Source organism: Gouania willdenowi, chromosome 12, assembly GCF_900634775.1.
Source record: "Gouania willdenowi chromosome 12, fGouWil2.1, whole genome shotgun sequence".
In the NCBI taxonomy this organism is placed as follows: Eukaryota; Metazoa; Chordata; class Actinopteri; order Blenniiformes; family Gobiesocidae; genus Gouania; species Gouania willdenowi.
The window spans coordinates 2,217,033-2,241,263 of NC_041055.1; the positions used below are offsets into that span (position 1 = coordinate 2,217,033).

The 24,231-nt window shown below is 36.9% G+C and overlaps 2 protein-coding genes across 2 annotated transcripts; both read left to right on the forward strand.

The window, feature by feature from the left end:
- Positions 1–1,531: 1,531 nt before the first annotated feature.
- On the forward strand, positions 1,532–7,299 carry dtwd2 (DTW domain containing 2). Its single transcript, XM_028463069.1, has 6 exons — positions 1,532–1,726; positions 2,386–2,476; positions 3,651–3,745; positions 4,368–4,569; positions 4,739–4,867; positions 5,956–7,299. The coding sequence occupies exons 1-6, from the start codon at positions 1,563–1,565 to the stop codon at positions 6,133–6,135; spliced, it is 861 nt and encodes a 286-aa protein (XP_028318870.1). The 5' UTR covers positions 1,532–1,562; the 3' UTR covers positions 6,136–7,299.
- Positions 7,300–9,293: 1,994 nt separating this feature from the next.
- LOC114473289 (nucleolysin TIA-1-like) lies at positions 9,294–23,819 on the forward strand. Its single transcript, XM_028462822.1, has 12 exons — positions 9,294–9,505; positions 13,897–13,993; positions 14,161–14,259; positions 16,068–16,122; positions 17,873–17,960; positions 18,064–18,139; positions 18,208–18,313; positions 20,017–20,115; positions 20,192–20,276; positions 20,954–21,095; positions 21,234–21,379; positions 22,345–23,819. The coding sequence occupies exons 1-12, from the start codon at positions 9,480–9,482 to the stop codon at positions 22,469–22,471; spliced, it is 1,146 nt and encodes a 381-aa protein (XP_028318623.1). The 5' UTR covers positions 9,294–9,479; the 3' UTR covers positions 22,472–23,819.
- The last annotated feature ends 412 nt before the right edge of the window (positions 23,820–24,231 follow it).

Consider the following 24,231-nt stretch of genomic DNA (forward strand, 5'->3'; position numbering starts at 1 on the left):
GCGACAATGCTGATTTGCATGTATTGACCTAGAACAAAAAAACAAACAAAAAAACAACAGAGAAATATGACAATAATTCACAAAAAACAGCAAACAAAGAAGATGAAGGTTATGTGTTTTATTGGTGACACGTTTTTGGTTTGAATAAAGTAACGAGGACATTTAGAAAATGTAAGATGTAGCAAAAACAGGTATTTGTGCAAAGATGTAGCACGTAAAACTAAAAGTATTTTAGTAACATAAATAATCCCAATGGACAATATAAGGGACTAAATAATAGTTTCTGTTTATCAAATATTTAAGCATAACCATAACTTGTTATAACATGTGTAATTATTGTATATTTATGAATGAAATTGGGATTTTGTAGCTCCAATACACTTGTATTGTCACACTTTTCCCTCCTGGCCAACAGGGGGCAGTTATGAGCTACAGTTTAATACGAAATTATGTTCAAATAAGTGAGTGGATATAGAGCAATTTAGAGTAGATGAGAAATGCAGCTTATTTTGGGACTGGTTTTGTGACATTCTGATGTTTGGAGCTTTTTTGTGTCAAAAACACGATAATAACTGAATATTTTGATTTTCTTTGGGTCGAAATTTAACTTAAAAAATAAAAAGTACAAATTAATTTTAGATTCTAACACTTTAAGCCCACTCACAAAATGTTAAATATACACTTTAATGCTATATACGCCATTTAACTGTTTAGTGTAAATTTTTAAAAATGTTAATCTAGTTTTAATCACAATCTTTTGACTGAAATACAATGTAGTTTTTGTCCAAATTTAGTCATTAGGACTATTTCAGTTATAGTTTAGTTTTAGTCAAGCAAATGACATTAATATTTTAGTCGACTTAGTCTGTTATAGATATAGTTGACTAATAAGAGTTGATGCATTTTTTAAAAGATTCAATAAGTAGATATAATTATATATATAATTATGAGATAGTATCTCACAATTATAACTTAGATTAAATTTTTTTTTTTTTAACTTTTCTTAATTTTTTTGACTAGTATAATTATGACTTAGTATCACGTAATTATGAGTAGTATCTCATAATAGTATAATTGAGATACTATCTTATAGTTATGACTTAGTAAATCTCGTAATTTTGATTTAAGAATGATTTATTATTATTTTACTTTTCCTATGTTTTTTTATTGCCGGGAATGGGCTTCCATATATTTCGATATAGTATAATAATAATAATAATAATAATAATAATAATAATAATAATAATAATAATAATTATAATAATAATAATAATAATAATAATAATAATAATAATAATAATAATAATAATAATAATAATAATAATAATAATAATAATAATAATAATCTAGTTATTGTCACTCAAAAAACGTAGTCAACAAAAACTGTGACGAAAATATTTAGTCCACAAAATAAAACAGCTGTTAATAATATCTGTACGCATTGTTGTTTTATTTTTTAATAATGAAGGGAGAAGAAGAAACGCATTTTCTAGTCGTCATATTTCTACACCTGCGCTGCGTTTACGGGCCCTGGGAAAAGTTAGCATCACGCTAACTCCGCGATGGAGCATGTCGCCGGTTTGTGCTCCCCGGTGACCGCTGGAGAAACCGGCCCAGAATCCTCCGACGGCCCCTCGGAGGACGAGGGTCTAGTGGACGCCTTCGGGGACCTGGCGGCCCTCCCGGTGGAGGTGGAGGAGAGGAGACCGACCTGTGTGCGCTGCTGGTGAGCAGAGCTGAGTGAGAGCCGGCGCTAGGTGTAACGGACATGTCTGTTACCGTGTTAACTGTTGACCAGCTTTAGCGAAAATAACCAATAACAGTGATTAATAGTAAAGCTGTTTTAATTCATGATTTCCAACAAATTAGTGTCAATACTGGTGTTGTTATTTAGCTTCAAATTATTTAAACATTAACGAAATGTCATGGATTTTTCACCATTCAGCTGGATTACAAGTAAACCCATTACAGTGGGGATTTACAGGTACATCTAAAAAAAATTAGAATATCATAAAAAAGTTCAATATTGTTGTCACTCATTTCAGAAAGTCAAGCCCATATATGATATAGACTCATGATTACAAATAATGAAAACCCAAAATTCAGTGTCTCGCTAAATTAGAATATAACATAAGATCAATTAAAAAAAGGATATTTGAAACAAAAATGTAAGGCTTCTGAAAAGTACGTTCATTAGCATACTTTTCAGAAGCCTTACATATCTCACTCTATATCTATATCTATATCATATATGGGTTTGACTTTCTGAAATGAGTGACTAAAATATTGAACATTTTCATGATATTCTAATTGTTTTAGATGTACCTGTAATGTGCAGATTTTTGTGTCTCTTATAATGATCGTTGACACGTTGTCCTTGTGCAGTCGACCTGTGAAGGTGTGTCTCTGTCCCTTCCTGCCTCCACGAGCCCTGGACGTTAACACGTGCCTGTACGTAGTGCAGCATCCTGCAGAGGTGAGCAGCACAAGCACTATCACACTGTCATTATCACACTGTCATTATCACACCGTCACTATCACACTGTCACTATCACACCGTCACTATCACACCGTCACTATCACACCGTCATTATCACACCGTCATTATCACACCGTCATTATCACACTGTCACTATCACACTGTCACTATCACACTGTCACTATCACACCGTCACTATCACACCGTCACTATCACACCATCACACCGTCACTGTCACACCGTCACTGTCACAACGTCACTGTCACACCGTCACTCTGACATCGTCACTCTGACACCGTCACTCTGACACCGTCATTATAACACCGTCACTGTCACAACGTCACTGTCACACCGTCACTGTCACAACGTCACTGTCACACCGTCACTGTCACACCGTCACTGTCACACCGTCACTGTCACAACGTCACTGTCACACTGTCACTGTCACAACGTCACTGTCACACTGTCACAACGTCATTATCACACCGTCATTATCACACCATTCACTCTGACACGTCATTATAACACCGTCACTATCACACCGTCACTGTCACACTGTCGCTGTCACACCGTCACTGTCACACCGTCACTGTCACACCGTCACTGTCACACTGTCACTCTGACACCGTCATTATAACACCGTCATTATAACACCGTCACTATCACAGTGTCTCTGACACCGTCACTCTGACACCGTCACTCTGACACCGTCACTCTGACACCGTCATTATAACACCGTCATTATAACACCGTCACTATCACAGTGTCTCTGACACCGTCACTCTGACACCGTCACTCTGACACCGTCACTCTGACACCGTCATTATAACACCGTCATTGTAACACCGTCATTATCACTCATGATCTGTTAAAGAAAACACAACAAAAATCATTCACCTGTCAGTCTGTGTCTGTCTGTCATTTTGTGTATATTTGCTGCTGTTTTGTGTGTTTGGAATCATTTTGTGCATTTTTCTCTTTTTTTAATGTTTTTATTTTATAAATATAAAGTATTATTATTATTTTTTAGTGTCATTTTGTCATTTGCCGTTTTCATGTGTTTTGATTAATTTTTTTCATATTTTGTGGTTAATTTATGTAAATTTTGTTTTCATTTTGTGGGCTTTTTTAGAAGTCGTGACGTTTGTTCTGTTTGTCTTTCTCTTTCCAGGAGAGTCGAGTCCTTAGAACTGTTCCTCTGCTCGCTGCCTGTTTACCTCCAGCCAAGTGCAACATTATCGTAGGAAGACGCTTCACTGAGGAGAAGTACGACATCATCCATCCATCCATCCATCCATCCATCCATCCATCCACATGGTTCACTGATTTATGCATCACTTTTTAAACAAACAAACAAAACTTTTTACACTCGATCAGAGTGAATTATCTCAAAGGATGAATAAAACCTGTGTTTTAGAAGTCATTTAGGTTTATTTTCTCTCATTTTGTGTTTTTTGTTGTTATTTTGTGTGCTTTTGGAGTAATTTTTGTGTATTTTTGTTGTTATTTTTATATATACACTTGTCATTTTGTGTATTTAATTCTTATTTATATTGTTTTGCATTTTTTAGAGTATTTTATTTTGTTTGTCCTTTTGTGTATTTTTCTGTAATTTGTTCTTTTTAGTGCTTGGTTTGAGTCATTTGCTAAGCTATTTAGTATATTTTTTACCTATTTATATTGTTTTTTTTGTTGATTTTTATTTTGTTTTTGTGTATTTTGTTTCTCCTTTTGTGTATTTTTCTGTCATGTAGTTATTTTTGTTGTTACTTTGTATATTCTTCTCCTATTAACGTTTTTGTGTGTTTTTCTGTGTTTCTGAGTGATTTGGTGTGATGTCATGATCCAGATCTAGTCCCTAATGCTGGTCCATCTTGTCCGTCCTCAGGCACCCGGAGCTGGCTGCGGTGTGCCAGGACAGCCGGACCCTGATCCTGTACCCGGGTCCTCAGTCCCAGAGCCTGGAGGAGGTGGTGCGCGCTGGGGAGCTAGCCGCTAACGCTAAGCACAACATCATCATCATCGATGGCACGTGGAGCCAAGCCAAGAACATGTTCCTGAAGAACAGCCTGTTCCACCTGCCCAGACAGGTGAGGAGGGGGCGTGGCCTAATCACCAGAACCAGGAAGTCAAAATCAAAGCGTGACAGTTTTAAAGTACTACTACTCCACGTCTGCGTATCAGTCCGTGTACAGTGATCAGGCTGCTGCTAGCATGCTACGCTAACTACGCTAACGGTGCCTCTGCTTCGCTCCACAGGTCCAGCTGAGCAGGACTCTGTCCAGTCAGTACGTGATCAGAACGCAGCCCTCAAACATCTGCCTGTCCACGCTGGAGTGCGCCGCGGTGGCTTTGTCCATCCTGGAGGAGAACGAGGACATCCTGGAGGTGAGGGCGCCACGATTACGGCTTTGATTTTTAATGCAAAAGATGCAGGGAAAAATAACAATGTTCAGTAATTTAACTTTTATTACGGGGCGGGGCCACAAACATGTGATTGATCTGAGGGTCACATGATCAACATTCATGTCAGCATTAGAATAATGACCAATCGGTGTGTTTTTGCAGTCATTTTGTTGTATATTTTTCTTATCTTCTATGTCTTTGGAGTCGTTTTTTGTCATTTTCTTGTGTTTTTGAGTATTTTTCTTGTCATTTTGTGTATTTTTGTTGCGTTTTTGTGTGTTTGGAATCATTTTGTGTATTTTTGTATTTTTTTTATTTTATGTATATTTCTTGCTGTGTGTGTGTGTTTTTTTTTTTTTAGTCATTCTGTGTATTTTTTTCTTGTCGTTTTGTTTATATTTTTTGCTTTTTTTGTGCTTTGGAATCATTTTGTGCATTTTGTTGGGTTATTTTAAGTAATTTTCTTGTTTTGTGTGTTTTTGGTGTCATTTTTTGTATATTTATTGCCCTTTTTTGTGTGTTTGGATCTATTTTATGTATTTTTGTTTTGTATATTATCCTGTTAATTTATGTATTTTGTTGTCATTTCGTATGTCTTTGGTGTCTTTTTTTTGGTATTTTCCTGTGGTTGTGTTTTTTTGTTGTCATTTTGTGTATATTTGCTGCTGTTTTGTGTGTTTGGAATCATTTTTATTGGGTTCTTTTTGAATGTTTTTCTTTTCTTTTATGTATATTTGTTGTTTTGAGTGTTTTTTGGATTCATTTTAAATATAATTGTTTCCGTTTTGTTGGTTTTTGGATTCACTTTGTGCATATTTCTTGCCTTTTTTTGTGTGTTTGGATTTATTTTGTGCTTTGTTGTTTCCTTTATTATCCTGTTAGTTTTTTGAAATTTTGCTCTCATTTTGTATAATTTTCTGTTAATTTATGTATATTTGTTGTCATTTTGTGTGTCTTTGAACAGTTTTTTTGGTATTTAATTGCCCATGCCTGCTTTCGCTGGATGTCCTTTTGTTAACAGACTGTGTGTGTGTGCGTGTGTGCGCGTGCGTGCGTGTGTGTGTGTGCAGGTGCTCCTGCGGCCTCTGAGGGCCTTGTGCTCCTTCCAGCTGCAGCACGGGGCCCAGGTTCACCACAGTAAGGAGCACCTGCTGAAGAACGGCATGTACGACAAACCAATGCCCAAAAACAAACGCAAGATCAAGAGGATGGAGCGACTGATCACCGACCACAGCGCGTGTCCCAGATGAGAGCGTGCACCGCTGCGTGTGTGGACTAGTCTGTGACATCATCACACCGCAGCGTCACACACACACACACACACCTACACCTGTGGACTCATTGTAATTTATGTTTCTCAGTTGTTTTATTTGTATCCACACAAACTGAGGCTGCACTTGAACTGTTAATCTTTGATAATGATAAATTTGGCTCATCACTTTGTTGCATTTGTTTAAAATATATGTTTTGCCATAAAATGTTTTTGTGTGTGTGATAATAATTTTGTCATATCTGGAAGGGCTCAACGATTATTTTTCTTTGTAAAGGGTTTTAATTTATAAAAACATGTTTTTAAAGGATTTCTTTGCGTTTACTGCTCAACAATCATCTTTTTTTAATTGATAATAAACAAAATATTACCAAAAAATGAGCCTGCGGAACACTGTGTCGCTCTGACGCCCCCTAGTGGAAGTCATTTTTTCTCAGAATCCCCAGAGGATGCGCTCACAGCCTCTATTTATACCTCTGCTGTAGCGTGGTCTTTAAAACCAAGCTACTCTCATCACAGGACACATTCTGATGTCATGGCAACTGAACAAGCTCTCCTGATTGGCTGCTGAGAGGAGGCCGTGACGTCTTCAGGAGAGTTTGTTTTTCCTCACTTTCATTTGTACTGGTTTGTCCACTGGTCCTGGTTGATTTTATGCCATTTATTTCAAAGGAGCCTTTAGTCTGAAGTTGAAAAGAAGACCCTAAACTAATGTGGTTAATATCAGAAATGAGGATATTTTATAATCTTTAGTCTTTATCCATTAAGTGTTACTTATGAATTTAATCTCAAAATAAATTTTTTTATCTAATAATTATGATTTTTTTGGGCCGAGCTCCCGGACACAAAACGCCACTCACTGCGTTCACTGTTAAAATCACTGCTCCTCTGTTATTTGTAACAGATCAGGCTGAACTTTGGTCGCTATAATCTATGGATGTGTTCGCATCCACGCTCGGAGCCCAGTTTTCAATTTGGGGCCACAAAATAAAAAAGTCGATTTCTCATTTATTTGTGAGTCAAATATTATGACAGTTGGTGGTACCAAATCATTGACACACACCAATATATAAATGGGGCCCATTACCCGTATGTGTCACAGGGGTACCAGGGGACCCCATTTTTAATTTTTCCAGTGACTACTCCACCGTTAGTTCTCGTTAGATCAGAATGCAGTTTGGTATGAATATTCTATGAATGAATATGATGAGACGCTCAAAGCACTTTTTTTGAAAAGGGGCCCCCCATTTCTGGTCATTTCATAATGTATTGGAACATAGTCGTGTGATATATCGTTTCAAAGGTAATTCAACATAGATTATGATTATGCCTCACACAATTAAATTACCCTTTTTTTTGGGCAATTTCCATTAAAGTCGTTTTCTCATTTTTTCAATCATTGACACATACCAATATATAAATGTGGCCCATTGCTCCGTATGTGCCACGGGGGCACACAGGGGGCCCATTTTTCAAATGACTACTCTTCCGTTAATGCTCGTTGCCCTATGAGCGGATGTCAAGAGCCTCTCGAAAAACCTTTTTTGAAAGGGGGGGGCACCCTTTTTTCCTGTAATTTCTAAATTTATTGGAATATAGTCGGGTGATGTATTGTTTAGAAGGCAATTCAACTCTACGGTGCACAATTTAATTTGTTTTATTTAGTGGAAGTTATTTCACTTAATTCTTTGGAAGGTGGTTCGTGCTATTTGGTGTGGAGATGTTCTGTGGGCCCGGCCGTAGTTCATCAGAACTTATTTTAATGTTGTCATTTTGATTTTTCATCTCAGTTATGCTTTTACATAATATGTTAAAATTTAATTTAATCGGGCAAGTGTTTCTCTGGGAATCCACTTTGATCTCCCGACATGTTTCAACTGACAACTGCCAGTCTTTGTCAGAGGCATCTGCTCATCGCTTTGGTGTTTCCTTTGCAGTTAAGGTTTCATTTATTCAGACAAGAGAACAGAATGGTAAATGGACTTGATTTTATATAGCGCTTGTGTCTTGCCCAAGGACACTTCGACACATAGTCAGGTACTGGGATCGAACCCCCAACCTCTCGATCAGAAGACGACCCACTACCACCTGAGCCACGGTCGCCCGTGAATAAAACCTTAACATATTATTCAAAAAGAGTTTTGGTGGAATTATTACGTGGAAGTCAAGGAAACTTCAGAAGAAACATTAAAGCAATTAGCAGACGCCTCTGAAGAAGACTGGCAGTTGTCAGGAGATCAAAGTAAATTTCCTGAGGCAATGTTGTCTGAATAAATGAAACGAGAAGAAGACAAAAGTAATCTTGCTGGAATTAATGTGGCTAATATCAGAAATTATGGCTTATTCTATAATTTTTATCTCAACATTCTATTTTCTGTTTTATCATCTTTAATCTCAAAATAGGAATTTTTATTTCGTAGTTTGACTTTTCATCTCATTTATGGCTTTTTTATTTCATAATCTCTACTATTTTTCTTGTAACTAACTTGATAATTTTTTCATCGAAAATATATATTTTATCTTGTAACAATGACCTTTGTGTTTCATTACTATGACTTGCATTGGAGCATGTGTCAAACTCAAGGCCCGGGGGCCAAATCTGGCCCTTCAGACCATCCAATTCGGCCTGCAGGAGAATGTTAAAATGAATCATTGTTTAAATGACCAAATAATTCAGTTGTTGATCTCTCAGCCCTTCTAAATACACAAATTTAATGAAACTCAATATTTGGAGGATTTTCCCATCCTTTTATCACACGACTGCAGACATTTTAAATCTCAAATAGTTTCAAATAATTCCCCCAAATAAAAAATAAAAAAAATGGTCACAAAATCAATTAAAATTAAAATAGAAAATCTCGCAGGGACTGACATCTGTCACTTATTGCCTGAATATGGTCAGCACCTTACATATTTTATGTATCATATTTATATGTAGTGTAAAGTGCAAACTTAGGAAAATTAATGTTGTAATTGCTCGTTTTCTCGCCTTAAATCTGCGGCTCACTGAACTAAAATGTCTTTGACAGCCCTACATTGGAGCCTTTTTGTTCAAATTAAAACCTCGTGTCTTGTGCTTTTATTTTGTAATCTCTCCCTCAGCGGCGCCTGTGGCTGCTGCGCATGCGCGGTCCGGCTGGGCCCCGGTCTTCCTCCATCTTTGTCGGCGGTCCATTGTTCGGTGTTGTTGGAGCTAACGTCGCCGCTCTACGAGCTCTTTAGATAAAATAAAACCACCGGACCGTTTCACCGGCAGCCGCCCGTGACAGTCGTGGATTTTCCCCCAGGGTTGCGACTTGTTTTCGGTCCGCGGAGTGAAGCAGGATGGACGACGAGACGCCCAAAACCCTGTGAGTGTCGGTGCGTCCGTCACCAACGGCTCGTTAGCTCCGACTGGGCCCCAAAACTGCCACAAAACATCTCCGTGAAACCATCTAACGCCTCGGCTCATTAAAAACACAACTTCAATCATCTTCAAACAACAGATGAACACATTACTGTGACTGTAGCCGCTTCCGAATCAAACACTTTGCGCGTAATTTAACGCTAGCTTTGCAGCTACATTCACTCGTTAGCTCGCGGGTTGTTTCATTGAATCATTTCGCGTGTTTTGCAAATGCGAGCAACAACTAAAGCACTTTATTACACGTCACTAATGAGGAAATAAGATGAAAAATAATGTAAATGTGTTTCATAAAAATCAGGCTGTTTTTCGTTATAAGGATGTCCAGCACGGAAGCCTTAAATCATCATATTTTTCAATAGAGTTCAACCATGTGAAGTCATTGGTAAACAGCATAAGAAACACGTTTATCCTGTTACTATTAGCATATTTATTTGAATAATAATAACAATTACAGTCTTTTTTTTTTTTTTTTTTTTTTTTTTTTCATCTGGAATATAATGTGCAAACTTAAGCCTTAAATCTTTACATTTTCCAATGAACTTTTGGTCGCTGTTGTCATCAAATAACTTTAGTAAACAGAACTAGAAACATCTGGTCAGTTACTATTAAATAGTTGAATATCATGACACGCACTTTCTTTTATTAATAAAATAATGTGATGTTTTCTCCCTGCATTACATACATTTTGTGCTTAAACCCCTAAATAATCCTATTTTTCAATGGACTTCTGTTAACAATCATTGGTAAACAGCATCAAAAACCTTCGGCCTGTTACTATTAATAAAGTAGTCAAATAGCATGAAATTCACTTTATTTTAGTAATACAATAACGTGATGTTTTCCTTTGCATTACAGTTTGGTGCATAAAACCCCTTAAATAATCATGTTTTTAAATGGACTTCTGTTAACAATGAACCATCATTAGTAAACAGCACGAGAAACTTGGCTGACGTGCAACTCTTAAGTAACTAAATTATGATTATGTATTGAATGTCTGAATAATCTGTGTTCTTTCCCATGCATTCCCAACAGAACAGTTGCTATTTGTTGAATGAATATAAATGTGTTTATTACTGAGTTGTGTGTGGCACTGCCCGGCCTGTCACCACTGTGTGTCCTTCTGACTGGACACTATTGTTGAGTGTAACTTACTGTTATTGTTATACTGTAACACAATTCCCTACATTTACAGTAACTATCACTCAGTCACAGCCTGTAGTCATCTTATATTATAATTAGATGAATAAACTCTCTGATTTTCAGTGATTCCAGGAAAACAAACGGAAAAATAACAATATTGTTAATATGATTATTTTAAATTATTATTATTTTAAAAAGTGATCTGTGTGTGTGCTTGTGTATAAATAGGAAATGAATGACTAGAGTTAATGCCATTAATTGTATTAAGCATTTTTGGCACAATTCAAGGAAGTGAATTAGTCTTTAATGACGTCTGAGATTTAGATTTTGTGTGTTTGGAGTTATTTTGTGTATTTTTGGAGTCAATTTAATTGTTTTTTGTTTTGTGTGTTTAAAAAAAAAAAAAAAAATCATTTTGTGCATTAATTTTAGTTTTTTGTTATATTTATTTAATTATGTTTTTGATTCATTTTCTGTATTTTTGTTGTTTTTGTATGTTTTTCTGTTGTGTATTATTTGAGTCGATTTATTTGTGTATTTTAGTCGTTTTGTGTGTTTTCGAGATCCTTTAATGCATTAAAAAAAATATATATAATGTATTTTTGTTTTGTTTTTGGATTCTTTTTTCTGTATTTTCGGAATCATTTTGTGCACTTTTGTAGTTGTATGTGTATCTGTTTATTTGTTTTTTTTTGTCGTGTGTTTTTAGCAGTTCAGTGTGTTCTTGGAATCATTTTGTGCTTTTTTGTAATTTTTTTCTATTAAGTATTTTTCTTGATTTTGTTTTTTTGATTTTGTGTAATTGTTGCCGTATTGGATTCATATTGTGCAGTTTCGCATGTTTTTCTGTTATATTGTGAATTTTATAGTTATTTGCCATTTTGTGTTTTTTAAAATCATTTTGTGCATTTATTTTCTGTCATGTATTCTTGTTTGTTTTTGAATGAATTTTGTGCACTTGTGTAGGTTTCTATGTTAAGTGTATTTGTGATCATTTTGTATATAGTTTTTTGTGATTAAGCCTTATGTAATGTACTGACATTGAGCGTTTAGTCCGTCTCACACAGATACAGTGCCTCTCGAAAGTACTAATACACCTTGAACTTTTGCACATTTTATCATGTTTACAACCATAAACATTTTATTTTGAATTGTTTACTAAAAGTTCACACAAGTAACAGACAACTGTGAAGTGAAAGCAAAATGATACATGATTCTGTTGTTTTTCAAAAAATAGAAAACCAAAAAGTTGGGCATGCACAAGTATTCATACAGCAGGAGTTAATACTTTGTGGAACCCCCTTTTGCTGGACTAACAGCAAGTCTTTTGGGGTATGACTCTACAAGATTTGCACATCTAGAGACAGGAAGTTTAGCCCATTCCTCTTTACAAAACAACTCGAGCTCTGTCAAATTAGATGGAGAGCATTTTCAGGTCTTTCCACAGATTTTCTATTGGACTTTGACTGGGCCATTCTCACACATGAATATGTTTTGTTTTAAACCATTCAATTGTAGATTTAGCGTTGTGTTTAGGGTCATTGTCCTGCTGGAAGGTGAATCTTCTCCCCAGCCTCAACTCTCTTGCTGACTCCAGCAGGTTTTCCTCCAAAATGTCCCTGTATTTGGCTCCATCCATCTAACCAGCTATTCTTACAATCTTCCCAGTCCCCGCTAAAGAAAAGCAGCCCATAGCATGATGCTCCCCCCACCATATTTGACACTGGGGATGGTGCACTCAGGACGATGAGCAGCGTTAGCTTTGCGCCATACATAACGTTTTGCATTTGGGCCAAAAAGTTACATTTTTGTGTCATCTGACCAAAGCACCTTCTTCCACGTGGTAGCTGTGTCCCCCATATGACTTCTGGCAAACTCCAAACCGGATTCCTTATGGCCTCCTTTCAATAATGGCTTTCTTCTTGCCACTGGTCCATAAAGGCCAGATTTGTGTAGAGTACGACTGATAGTTGTCCCCCAGCTCAGCGGCAGTACTTTGCAGCTCCTCCAGAGTCATCTTGGGGCACTTGGTTGCCTTTCTGACCAGTGCTCTCCTTGTTCGATCTGTTAGTTTAGGTGGACGGCCTTGTCTTGGTAAGTTTCCATTTCCAAATGATGGTTTGAACAGTGCTCCGTGAGATGTTCAAATCTTGGTATAACTTACTGCTTTAAACGTCTCCACAGCTTTATCCCTGACCTCTCTGGTGTGCTCCTTGGCCTTCATGATGTCGTTTAGTGACCAATACACACCAACCATCGCTCTGAGGCCCTCACAGAACAGCTGTTTTTATACAGAGAGTAGATTACACACAGGTGGCCTCTATTTAATCATTAGGGCAAGGTGTGAACATTCAGCAGTCATTAGGAATGTTTTAAAGCAGGGGTGGCGGACTCCAGTCCTCGAGGGCCGGATCCCTGAGACTTTTAGATGTGTCCCTGCTCCAACACACCTGAATCAAATGAATGGCTCATTGTCATGCTTCTGCAGAGCTTGATGACAACACATTGATATCAACCAGGTGTGTTGATGCAGAGACACATCTAAAAGTCTCTGGAATCCGACCCTCGAGGACTGGAGGTCACCATCCCTGTTTTAAAGGCAATTTAATGCACTCAGAAAAAAGCTGTATGAATACTTGTGCACGCCCTACTTTTCACTTTTTTATTTTTAAAATAATAACAGAATCATGTATCGTTTTACCTTCACTTCACAGTTGTCTGTTACTTGTGTGAACTTTCAGTAAAACAAATCTTTATGTTTATGGTTGTAAATCTGACAAAATGTGTATTAGTACTTTTGAGAGGCACTGTATTTTCATTTCAGAAATATTAGAATAATATCTGTCAGGTTTAGTGCGAGAACTGACATTTCCGTCTCTCTGACCTCTGCACTTGTTCTTTTTATAAATAAGAAATTAACTTTCCAAATAAAAAAGTCCAAACCTTAACATTTCATTCAGTGACTAAATGCTTTTTCCCCCTATTATAAATAAAGGATGTAAAACCTTTGTTAGCATCTTGGCTAACCTAGCATCAGGACTGGATGATAAATAGTTGAACCAAATGTAATATTTTGGTAAACTTTGGGATTTTTAACACGTTTTCTATATTTTCTCATTTGTTTTGCATGCAATGATAATAAATGATGTAGATGGATTCATATTTACTCTGACTGTGTTCTGTTTGTGTTTGCAGGTATGTTGGGAATCTGTCCCGGGACGTGACAGAGGCTCTGATCCTGGAGCTGTTTGGACAGATCGGACCGTGTAAAAGCTGTAAAATGATAGTAGATGTACGTTTTATTTTGACTTCATTCAACACTGATCCAAAACACGGCGTCTCTCCTGTGTAAACACTTTGCTTCTGTCCTTGTGGACTGATATAGGGTGTTTTCACTCATCGAATGTTAGTCACTGTTGTTTCTCCTCTTTTTAAACTCTCACCTTGTGTCCACTTCAGACAGCAGGTCACGACCCGTATTGCTTTGTGGAGTTTTATGAGCACAGACACGCCACTGCTACCATCGCAGCCATGAACGGTCGGAAGATTCTGGGTAAGGTAAGATATCCTCTCTGCTGTTCTGGAGGACGTTGTGTCTTTGTCCAGGTCTTATTGTACTCGTACTGCCTCCCCCCATCGTGCTCCTAAAGAACCTCATCAGTTTTTTACTGGAAACACTTCAGTGGGAAGACCAGAACCATGTAGCAAATATGCACAGAAACACTTCATATCATGTCATTACACTGGTTTTACCAGCAGGAGATTAGAAATAACATTTTATTCACTACATGACATAAATGTGCAAAATAAAGCTCACAAAAACTATTCTGTATCTTATTTTCCAGACTATACTGTATGTCTCGCTGGTATATTAGGTGTGTTACGAGAATTTTACTACATTGGCGGTGAAATGGCATTTTAAAAAAACCACAGAAATTGGTTAAAAGTGGGAGGGGTTGGGGGTAATGTAATTTAAAAAGTAAGAGAAATTAATTTAAACTGGCAAATAATGGGCATGACAAATGGTGAATGTGGTTAGATTGGCAAAAAAAGCATAACATATGGTGAAAAGAGGTTAAAAGTGACAATAATGGGTCAACTTATGTGAAATTAGGTGGAAAAGTGGTGGAAAGTGATTAAGTGCTGAAAATGTCTGGAAAGTGGAAAAAATGTGTAGAAAAGACATTGAAAAGTGATGTAGACGTGTCAGAAATGGGAGTAATGTAGCAAAAATACATTAAAAGGAGCAAAAATATCATTCAGTGGTAAATATCTTTAAATTAATACACAAATTTAATGAAACGCCACAATATCAGCAGAGGTCACATTTTCCCCCATGCTTATATCACATGATGGCAGTCATTTTTATTCTCAAATTGTTAAAAGAGCTTAAAATTATTCCAAAATCCTGCATTTTTCCTCAATTATTCCATAAAATCTTCTCCAATTACATAAAAACTGTCCAGAAGATCCTGTAGGGTCTGATGTCTCTCACTTATTGCTTTGATTTTATCGATGTTGTACATGTTTTATAGTGTATTTATGTGTGGAAGTGCAAACTAGAGCACAATAATAATTATTAAATTCCAAATTTTCCTGCCTAAAAACTGCGGTCCATTTAAGATAAACTATTCCGTATTTTAGTAAAAAAAAAAAAAAAAAAAAAAAGGTGAAACGCAAACAAAAATTATATCTGCATCCTTATGGCATCGACGGAAAAAAACTAAAATCACGTTCTGTAATGAGAAGTTTTCTAGCCAGTGAAGGATGTAAACAGTGAAAAGATGATGAAACAAAACTAAAATAGGTGGAATAACGTGGACGTGATGCAGAAAAGGTTAAAAGCTGAAAGGGAAAATCTGAGGTCCTGGTTATAATACGATTTATCTCACATAAAATCTTATAAAACATCTGAAGGACAATACTTTATTAAATAATGATTATAATCAGATGTGCGTACTAATAATGAAGTACAAAAACAGTGCTTTCCATCCTGTGTGTGACGTGGTTTAACGTGTAACTGATCCCTCACGTCTTTAACGCTGTCATTGTTTGTATCATGGGCTCCATTTAAAGAGCAAAACATTCAGTGTAAAATATTCTATCCTCAACAGGTGTTGAAGGGCCATTTGAGGAGTAGAACAAGTTTGTATAAGTCACTTGTTTGTAAGTCCCTTAAAGTTATTTGGACCTTAACTTAAATTCCTCCAGTGTTGATCCAAATTATATCTGAGGCTGAGAGTGAAAAGGTTTCCCTTTAACTTCCTGCGTGTGTGCGTGCGTGCGTGTGTGTGTGTGTGTGTGACAGAATCAACTTTTCCTTTTCCCACCTTGACCTCTGACCTTTTCACTTCTGTCTCTTGCAGGAAGTCAAAGTCAACTGGGCCACGACGCCGACGAGCCAGAAGAAAGACACGAGCAGTGAGTCCATTAATCTTCACTCTGTGTTAATGTCACCACCCTACGGTGTTACTTACAGCCTCAGAGTAGGTTTGCCACTTCTCTGGAGACTCTTTCATAAACGCTGCGTACATACAGAAGAAAGCGTACGCCACGAGTTATTAAAAAAAAAAAACCTGGCAATATTGTGTTTCCACCTTCGGCAGATTTATAGGCACCATATGGGCGGAGCCTGACCATTTATAGGCACCCCAATGGGCGGAGTAAGGTGTTTCCTCACGTGCGATAACTTTCGAGTTGATTGTGATTTCTAAATGGAAACAGGCGTGGGACATACGTGCGCACTCGTTTATAAATCGTTAAACTTCCTGGTTTTTATAGTAAACCAGCTGAAGTGAACTTACTTAGACACACTTTTACAAATGAGGCTCCTGGAGACTCTGACTTTACATTTTACTGTTTATTAATTTCCTTTGTATTTGTTTCCTTGTTTTCCCTTTTTTTAATACAATTTACTGCTATTAAATGTCCTGAAATTTAACCAAACATGATAAATAACGTTAATAGTCAATTACTGTTGTATATTTATATCAATATGATGATTTACTGTAGCCGGGAGGGTTACGTTGAAATTACACCAGATTAGGTTTGTGAGGGAAATTAGTTTAGTTCTGTTTGCTGCACTTCTTGTTTGAAAAATCCCATTGAGATGTGTGATATGGTTTTAAAACATTTCTGAACTAAATCCCACACAGCCGTGTGATTGGAGATGCTTCTGCTGTCATGTGTCACTAAGTAAACTGATCACCAGTTCAGCTAATACACCATCAGCTAAACCTGTCTCTGTACCAGAGCTTTTTCACATTAATAATGTGAACCAACACATTAAAAACACATGACAGATGAAGTTCTGCATTCATTTTCAGTCACAGGATAATGTGCCCACTACGCAAGGTTTTGAATGGAATTCTGGGTAGAGTTGGACACATTCATTCACCAGTTTTCTGGTGAAAAATAGTTTGTAAATGTGTGATATTGTCCTAAAACATGCATGTGAGACGTTTAAGTGTCAAGTCTGGGGCTGATTTTAATAAACTGAATAAAAAACAGGGTTCAGATTATTTTTCCCGTTTCAGAATGTTAATCCCTGGTTTTTTATTTGTTTTCTGTGATCACAATAAAGTGGAGTTCGTACTGCTCTAGTTTTGTTTAGAAGGTCTTTGTTCATAAAAACCCACAGGTGATGTATTACATGCACATTAATGAGACCAGACTCTTAAGCACTGATTTAAAGGTATATATTTATACAGTAGATATTTGTCATATTTAGTAGATGTATTGATGATTGGTCCTGTTTGTTGACATGGATTTAGTATGGAAGGGTTTTTACCATACTAACATTTTAGACTCGATACCGATGCTCAACACCATTTTCAATACCACAGGGATAAACAACAAAAATCCTAGAAATATTTGTATTAACCAGAGAAATGCAAAAATACAATCTATTACAAAATGAAACAATTAACAGAACCACAGGTTAAATAATAATATTTAATAAAATATTGAAAAAAAATAATAGAGTTCTGCAAAAAGAAGCTTCAACTATGATGACACGTTTCAGGTAATCTGAGGTACTGCAAAGTATCAATAGTTTTGCAAAGGAGTATTGTATCCAGATACAACGTTTTAGTGTCAATACTGTTTTGAAAGAACTTTGTGTCGCTGCTTTGTGCTGATTGTGAATGTGTGAGTTTGTTTTCTGTTCCAGGTCACTTCCATGTGTTTGTTGGAGATCTGAGTCCTGAAATCACCACAGACGACATTAGAGCAGCGTTCGCTCCCTTTGGGAAGATCTCGTAAGTTTCCTCTTCACTGTCTCTCACTATCCTGTCAATGTAATGATGGAAACAGGGCGTGGTGTCGAGCACTGACACGTGTGGTGATGGTTTCTGTCCACAGTGACTGTCGGGTGGTGAAGGACATGGCCACGGGGAAGTCCAAAGGCTACGGCTTCGTCTCCTTCTTCAACAAATGGGTGAGTCGTGAGTACATCGGCCGTGGTCGATGGGTGTGTAACTCTGGTGGGTTTGTGTGTGTCATCAGGACGCAGAGAACGCCATCCAGCAGATGGGAGGACAGTGGTTGGGAGGGAGACAGATCAGAACCAACTGGGCCACGAGGAAACCTGCTCCCAAAGCAGCCAACGAATGTGAGTTCTCAGAACGCACCAGTTTAACGTAAATAAAAGGATTTATTATTCTGCCTATTCTGGTGTTAAAAGCACGAGAGCAGACGAGGGACAAGTGGCAGCTCAAAGTAGTGACTCCCAACAGACAAAATAACAGATAAATGTACAAAATGACTCAAAAACACACAAAATCGCAGAAAAATGCTAAAAAATGACAACAAAAAAATGCAAAATAGCAGAAAAAGGCAAAAAAACCCAAAAAGGGACAAAATTATTCCAAAAAGACAAAAAAAAAAAAGGAAAGGAAAATTTATGGTTAACAACAAAAATCCACTAATTGAATAAAAAAACACAAAATTTCAAAATGACTCCCAAAAAACACAAGTAAAAAAAATCAACAGAAACAAAAAATTACAGATAACAAAATATACAAAAAGAATAAAAAAAACACAAAATTGTAGAAGATTAAACAGCAGAACAAAATTACTCCAAACAAAAAAACACACAGTATGAAAGGAAAACAAAAATACACTAAATTAATCAAAAAACACACAAAATGACTCCAAAAAGACAAAACAAAAAACCACAATATGAGAGCAAAATATATGAATGACAACAAGAATACACTAAAAGACAACAAACTGTACAAAAAGTATACAAAATGATTTGAAAAAACACACAAAATTGCACAAAAATAAACAAAATGAGAACAAAATGCCCAAAATAACTCCAAAGATTAGGGATGTAACGATTCACTCAACTCCCGATACGATTCGATTCACGATACTGCGTTCACGATACTATTCTCTCACAATTTATTTTACAAAATTGGACTGTTGACAATAACTGAATGATGACTGAAAAATACTGTATTATTTTCCTTTTATTTTTCATTATCAAAAAAATCCCTTGATAAACTATTCAAAACAATGCAATTTAACTAAAAATAAATCTTGAATGAAATAAATAAAAGGATAATACAAATGAAGAAGAAGCCTATTAATTTAAATTCTGGTTCTATAGTAAACAATGCAAAACTGCATTATAGTTCTTTTTCTTTTTAAAAGTGCAACTGAACATGTATTTTGTGCTTAACAATTGGACTTTAAAAAAAAAAAAAAACAGTCATTGCCCTGTATTTACGTCAGATATTTGTTTGGACCAGCAGAAGGCGCTGGTAACCCAGTGGTCGGTTGGCATGCAGATATTCTTGCAGTGAAGAAGAGATGCTATGCTAGCAGACAGAGCTAATAGAAAAACGTGACTCCAAAAATGACTCCAAAAACAAAATGACTCTAAAAAAAACACACAAGTACAGGAAAATATACAAAATAACCACAAAATTACAGAAAAATAAACATGAGAACAAAAATGCACATATGTACTCCTTAAAAGTAAAAAAAAAACCCAACAGAAACACAATATGAGCGAACCAATTACAGATAACAAAATTACACAAAATGAATCTAAAAAAACACACACAATTTCAGAAAAATAAACAAAACGCAAATAAAAATACACAAATTTACTCCAATAAGACAAAAAAACAATTAGAAATACACAATATGAGAGAAAAAAATGACAGACAACAAAAATACACAAAATGAATAATAAACTTGTATTTTCAGAATGATTACAGATTATTAACAAGTGAAAGGTTTGAAAAAAGAGACATATTTTATTCACTGTGTGTTTGCGTGTGTGTACGTGTGTTTCTCTCGTAGCAAACAACAGTAAGCAGTTGTCCTTTGATGAGGTGGTGAGTCAGTCCAGCCCCAGCAACTGTACGGTTTACTGTGGGGGCGTGACCACGGGCCTCACAGGTGAGTCAATGATGATGATAATGATGATGATGATGGTCGCCCACTGCTCCCAGTAAAACTCTGCTTTGATTTTCAGAGCAAATCATGAGACAAACCTTTTCGCCATTCGGCCAAATCATGGAGATCCGTGTGTTTCCAGAGAAAGGATACTCGTTTGTGAGGTAATCTGATTACTGCTGATGTCATTTATTAGCACTGCTTAGTCGTATTCTCTTTACACCAGTTTATCTCCATCGTTTTAATTACAAAACAAACCCCACAGAATATACAGTAAATAAATAAGTTGTAATTATAACCTTTATAATTATTTTAGTTTTATATTTTATATTTTCAACTTAAAAAACAAGATTTTATGTCATAGTCAAATAGATTTTTCCCCCCAAAAACACATTGTAAAATATACATTTATGATAGATAATGTATGATGAAAATATATTTAAAAATATTTTTATTTTATGAAAATCCTGTTAGCATGTTTATGAAAATATAATAAATGTTTCTAAAAGATATCTTAAAAACTTTACTGCACCTTTAATTTTCTGTTTGTGCGTAAACAAAGGTTATGTCACTACTGTTAGTTTACCGTGCTGTACTTTTGTTTCATTAAAGGTGAATTTGTTGCTAAAACATGACGCTACATGTGGCCAAAAATTGCTAAAAAAAAAATGAAAAGGCAATAAAAATAACAAATTAATACATTAATAAATAATAATAATAATACATGTTTTTTTTAATTGATGAGACTTTAAGGCAGAGAAAATCATCACAGAACATGGTGCTGTTATAATGTGTTTATGTTGTTTCAACATGAAATGTTTCAAACCTTTTTTTTCTGCAGATTTAACTCCCATGAAGCAGCGGCTCACGCCATCGTGTCCGTTAACGGGACGTCCATAGAAGGATACGTGGTCAAATGTTACTGGGGCAAAGAAACCACAGACATGGTGCAGGGCCCCATCCAGCAGGTACAGATGGCACAGGTACGAGTCCTCTCACACACACACACACACACACACACTCACTCTCACACAGTGTAAACATCCTCCCTGTTTGTGTGTGTGTGTTTGTGTGTGTGTGTGTGTGTGTGTGTGCGTGCGTGTGCGTGTGTGTGAGAGCAGAACACGGTGAGCTTTGCGGCCCAGCCATACAGTCAGTGGGGTCAGTGGTACAGCAACACGCAGCAGATCGGTCAGTACGTGCCCAACGGGTGGCAGGTGCCCAGCTACGGCGTCTACGGACAGACCTGGGACCAGCAGGGCTACAAGTGAGTCACATGCACGGCTTTGGGTTTCAAAATAAAAGACATGGAGGGAAGGTGGCTTTGTTTATATCAGAGCCGGGTGGCTTTTATCACAAGGGGCGGGGCCACATAAGTGTGATTGTATCATTGATGATCAGAATAAAGAGTAATTTGAGCATTTTTTGTGTATTTTTGTTGTTTTTCCATATTTTTTAAATTTTTTTGCCATTTTTCTCATCTTAGTTGTGTTTTGTGTCTTTGTTCTATTTTTGTTTTGTTTTGGAGTCCTGTGAGTTTTTAGATGAATTATGTGTAGTTTTAACATCTTTTTGTACATTTTGTGTATTTGTAGTCAATTTTTACAATTCTGTGTTAGTTTTGTTTATCATCTTTGCTTATTTTTTTATTTTGTGTGTTTTTATTTTAAACATTTTGTGTATTTCTTTTTGTCTTTTTGTAAATTTCTCTGTAATTTTTGTTTTTTCTTGTATGTTTTATTTCATTTTGTATATTTTAGTTTGTTTTATATATTTTTTTTGTTGTTGTCCTTGTGTATTTTCTGTTTTGTGTTTTTTTTCTTGTCTTGTAAATTTTTCAGTAATTTTTGTAAATTTGTAGTTATCTTGGTTGTATTTTAGTTTTTATATATATATATATATATTATATATATATATATATAGTCTTTTGTTGTTCTTGTGTATTTTTCTGTTTTGTATGCTTTTATCATTTTGTGTTTTTTTTAATTACTCATGTTTTTTTTGGTTAAATTTGTTTATTGTTCTTGTCTTTGTGTATTTCTATTGTGTTTTTCTGAATTTCTCTGTAATTTTTGTAAATTTGTAGTTGTCTTGTGTGTTTTTTGTTTCATTTCATGTATTTTAGTTTTATATATTCTTGTCTTTCTTGTCTGTATGGGACGAGAAATGCTTTTTTGCTGACAAACACTTGATGATGTAACTACTTCACCTCATTCTCTCTCTCTCTCTCAGTCACTTACACGCTGCGGGGGCCGGCTGGACGGGCGTGGGTGCCATGAGTAATGGGGGCATGGTGGAGCCCGGGCAGGGCGTCAACGGGGCGGTTCTGACCAACCAGGCTGGTTTCCACACCCACTGATCGTCGCTCACGCCTCGTCTCTCTGCCAGCGGAGGGGAGGGGGGTTAGGGAGCGCGTTGGTCGGCCGTGCCCCGCCCCCTACCACACTTCACATGGACTTCCTGTTGCCGGCGCCGGTTTTTGCCATCCTACCAACTCTTCCTGGCGCCCCATCAGAACCTGAAGAGCCCACTGCCCAAACCTGCGAGTGTAAAGATAATTCAGTTATCCTTTCACACCGTTACTGCTAATGCTAAAGCACCTAGCATTCCCCGTATTGTTTGGTGTGTTAGCGGCCAAATGTAACATACACATGTCGATATTTTTAGCTCTGCCACAGATTAGATTAAAAAAGAACCAGATGTTTGTTTTCAGCCCCTCAGCCAAAGAGAACGGGCCAACTTTTCTACTCATATTTAACAATCACCTGAAGAAGACGGAGCGCCACGCTGACCTTTGACCTTTGCTCAGATCACAAGGCTTTATTTTATGGAAACGGACGCCGCCTCTGAGCACGCTCGGGAAAAAAAAATCACGGACACGCGTGTGCGCGCATGAACTGATGCTCGGACACAGACTCTGGCTCCTCCTCCTTTTCCTCTTCCTCTAGAGAAAAGAAGGGACTACGCCATCCTTTCTGTTTTTATTTCCTTTTTTCTGTTGCTACAAATTGAAAGTGTCTTTTTGGGGGGGTTTAGGGTAGGGGAGCTTCTGCCTTTATAAAGGAAAATGTTCACGTGACACAATCTGACGGATGAAGAGGCATTTGTTTCTAACGCAGCCACGTGTTTTTTGTTGTTTTTTTAAAATTTGAACCAATCGCAGGGACTTTCTGCCACTCTGATCTCACCCGTGGGCAGACGAACATTGCACAAACACGTTGTTGGCTAACTCTTTCCCCCACTTTTTTTACATTCCACCATCATGGACTTTTGCTTTTGGAGGTTTATTTTGTGTAAATAGGCGAACAGTTGAACCTGTGCTGAATCTGTATAAAGAAGAAGTGTTAAATAAGGAGGCCTGCCTGCTTTGCTCCTGGTTGACCATAGCTTCCCCCCGTGCTGGTCCGTGTACCGTAGAGACCGCTTCATTCTGCTTCCACGCGCTCATCACACGGCATCGCAACGCAACGCACAACAAGTCTTCAGAGGATTTAAATTATTCTGTTCCAGGCCATCAGTATTTGGTTGAAACCCATCATCCATCGTCATCTGTTGTGTTGCCTTATTATTATTATTAGCAGTAAGAAACTTTCAGTTGGAATCATCTGGAAAGTGGGCGGGGCCTCCAAGCTCTGCCACGCCCACATTGTTTGTGTTTCTTGCTCCTGTTCCCATTAAAACTGCTGATGCTTCAACGCTCTCACACACACACACCTACATGTTTGTAGGTTTGGGTTTATTTACTGCTCCTGTTACTGAGAATCACTATAAGTTAGGTCAGTGGTTCTCAACCTTTTCAGCTCACAACCCCCAAAATAAAGGTTCCAGAGCCTGGGGACCCCCATTGTAGCTGAAGGTGGTTGAACACAGACATGAACATTGAAGAACAGTCATGTGGAGACAGGACCATCTATAAGGGGGAATAAAGGAGAGATTTTTGGGGTCCATCCATAAAGTCAGTAAAATGATGGTCCATTGTTCTATGAATCTGTGATAACCACATTTATTTATTCATCTGAATAATATCCACTGTTATCCAGGAACGTTTATTATTATTATAGTCATCTTAACGATGGAAATCCTTGTTTTAATCAGAAATAAAATGGGTTAAAAGTGACC

Coding starts and splice junctions, on each gene's coding strand:
- dtwd2 (XM_028463069.1), top strand. CDS start 1,563: ATGGAGCATGTCGCCGGTTTGTGCTCCCCGGTGACCGCTGGAGAAACC. Junction 1,727..2,385: donor CCGACCTGTGTGCGCTGCTG/GTGAGCAGAGCT, acceptor GTCCTTGTGCAG/TCGACCTGTGAAGGTGTGTC. Junction 4,868..5,955: donor AGAACGAGGACATCCTGGAG/GTGAGGGCGCCA, acceptor GTGTGTGTGCAG/GTGCTCCTGCGGCCTCTGAG.
- LOC114473289 (XM_028462822.1), top strand. CDS start 9,480: ATGGACGACGAGACGCCCAAAACCCT. Junction 17,961..18,063: donor GCTCCCTTTGGGAAGATCTC/GTAAGTTTCCTC, acceptor TTCTGTCCACAG/TGACTGTCGGGTGGTGAAGG. Junction 21,380..22,344: donor TGGGACCAGCAGGGCTACAA/GTGAGTCACATG, acceptor TCTCTCTCTCAG/TCACTTACACGCTGCGGGGG.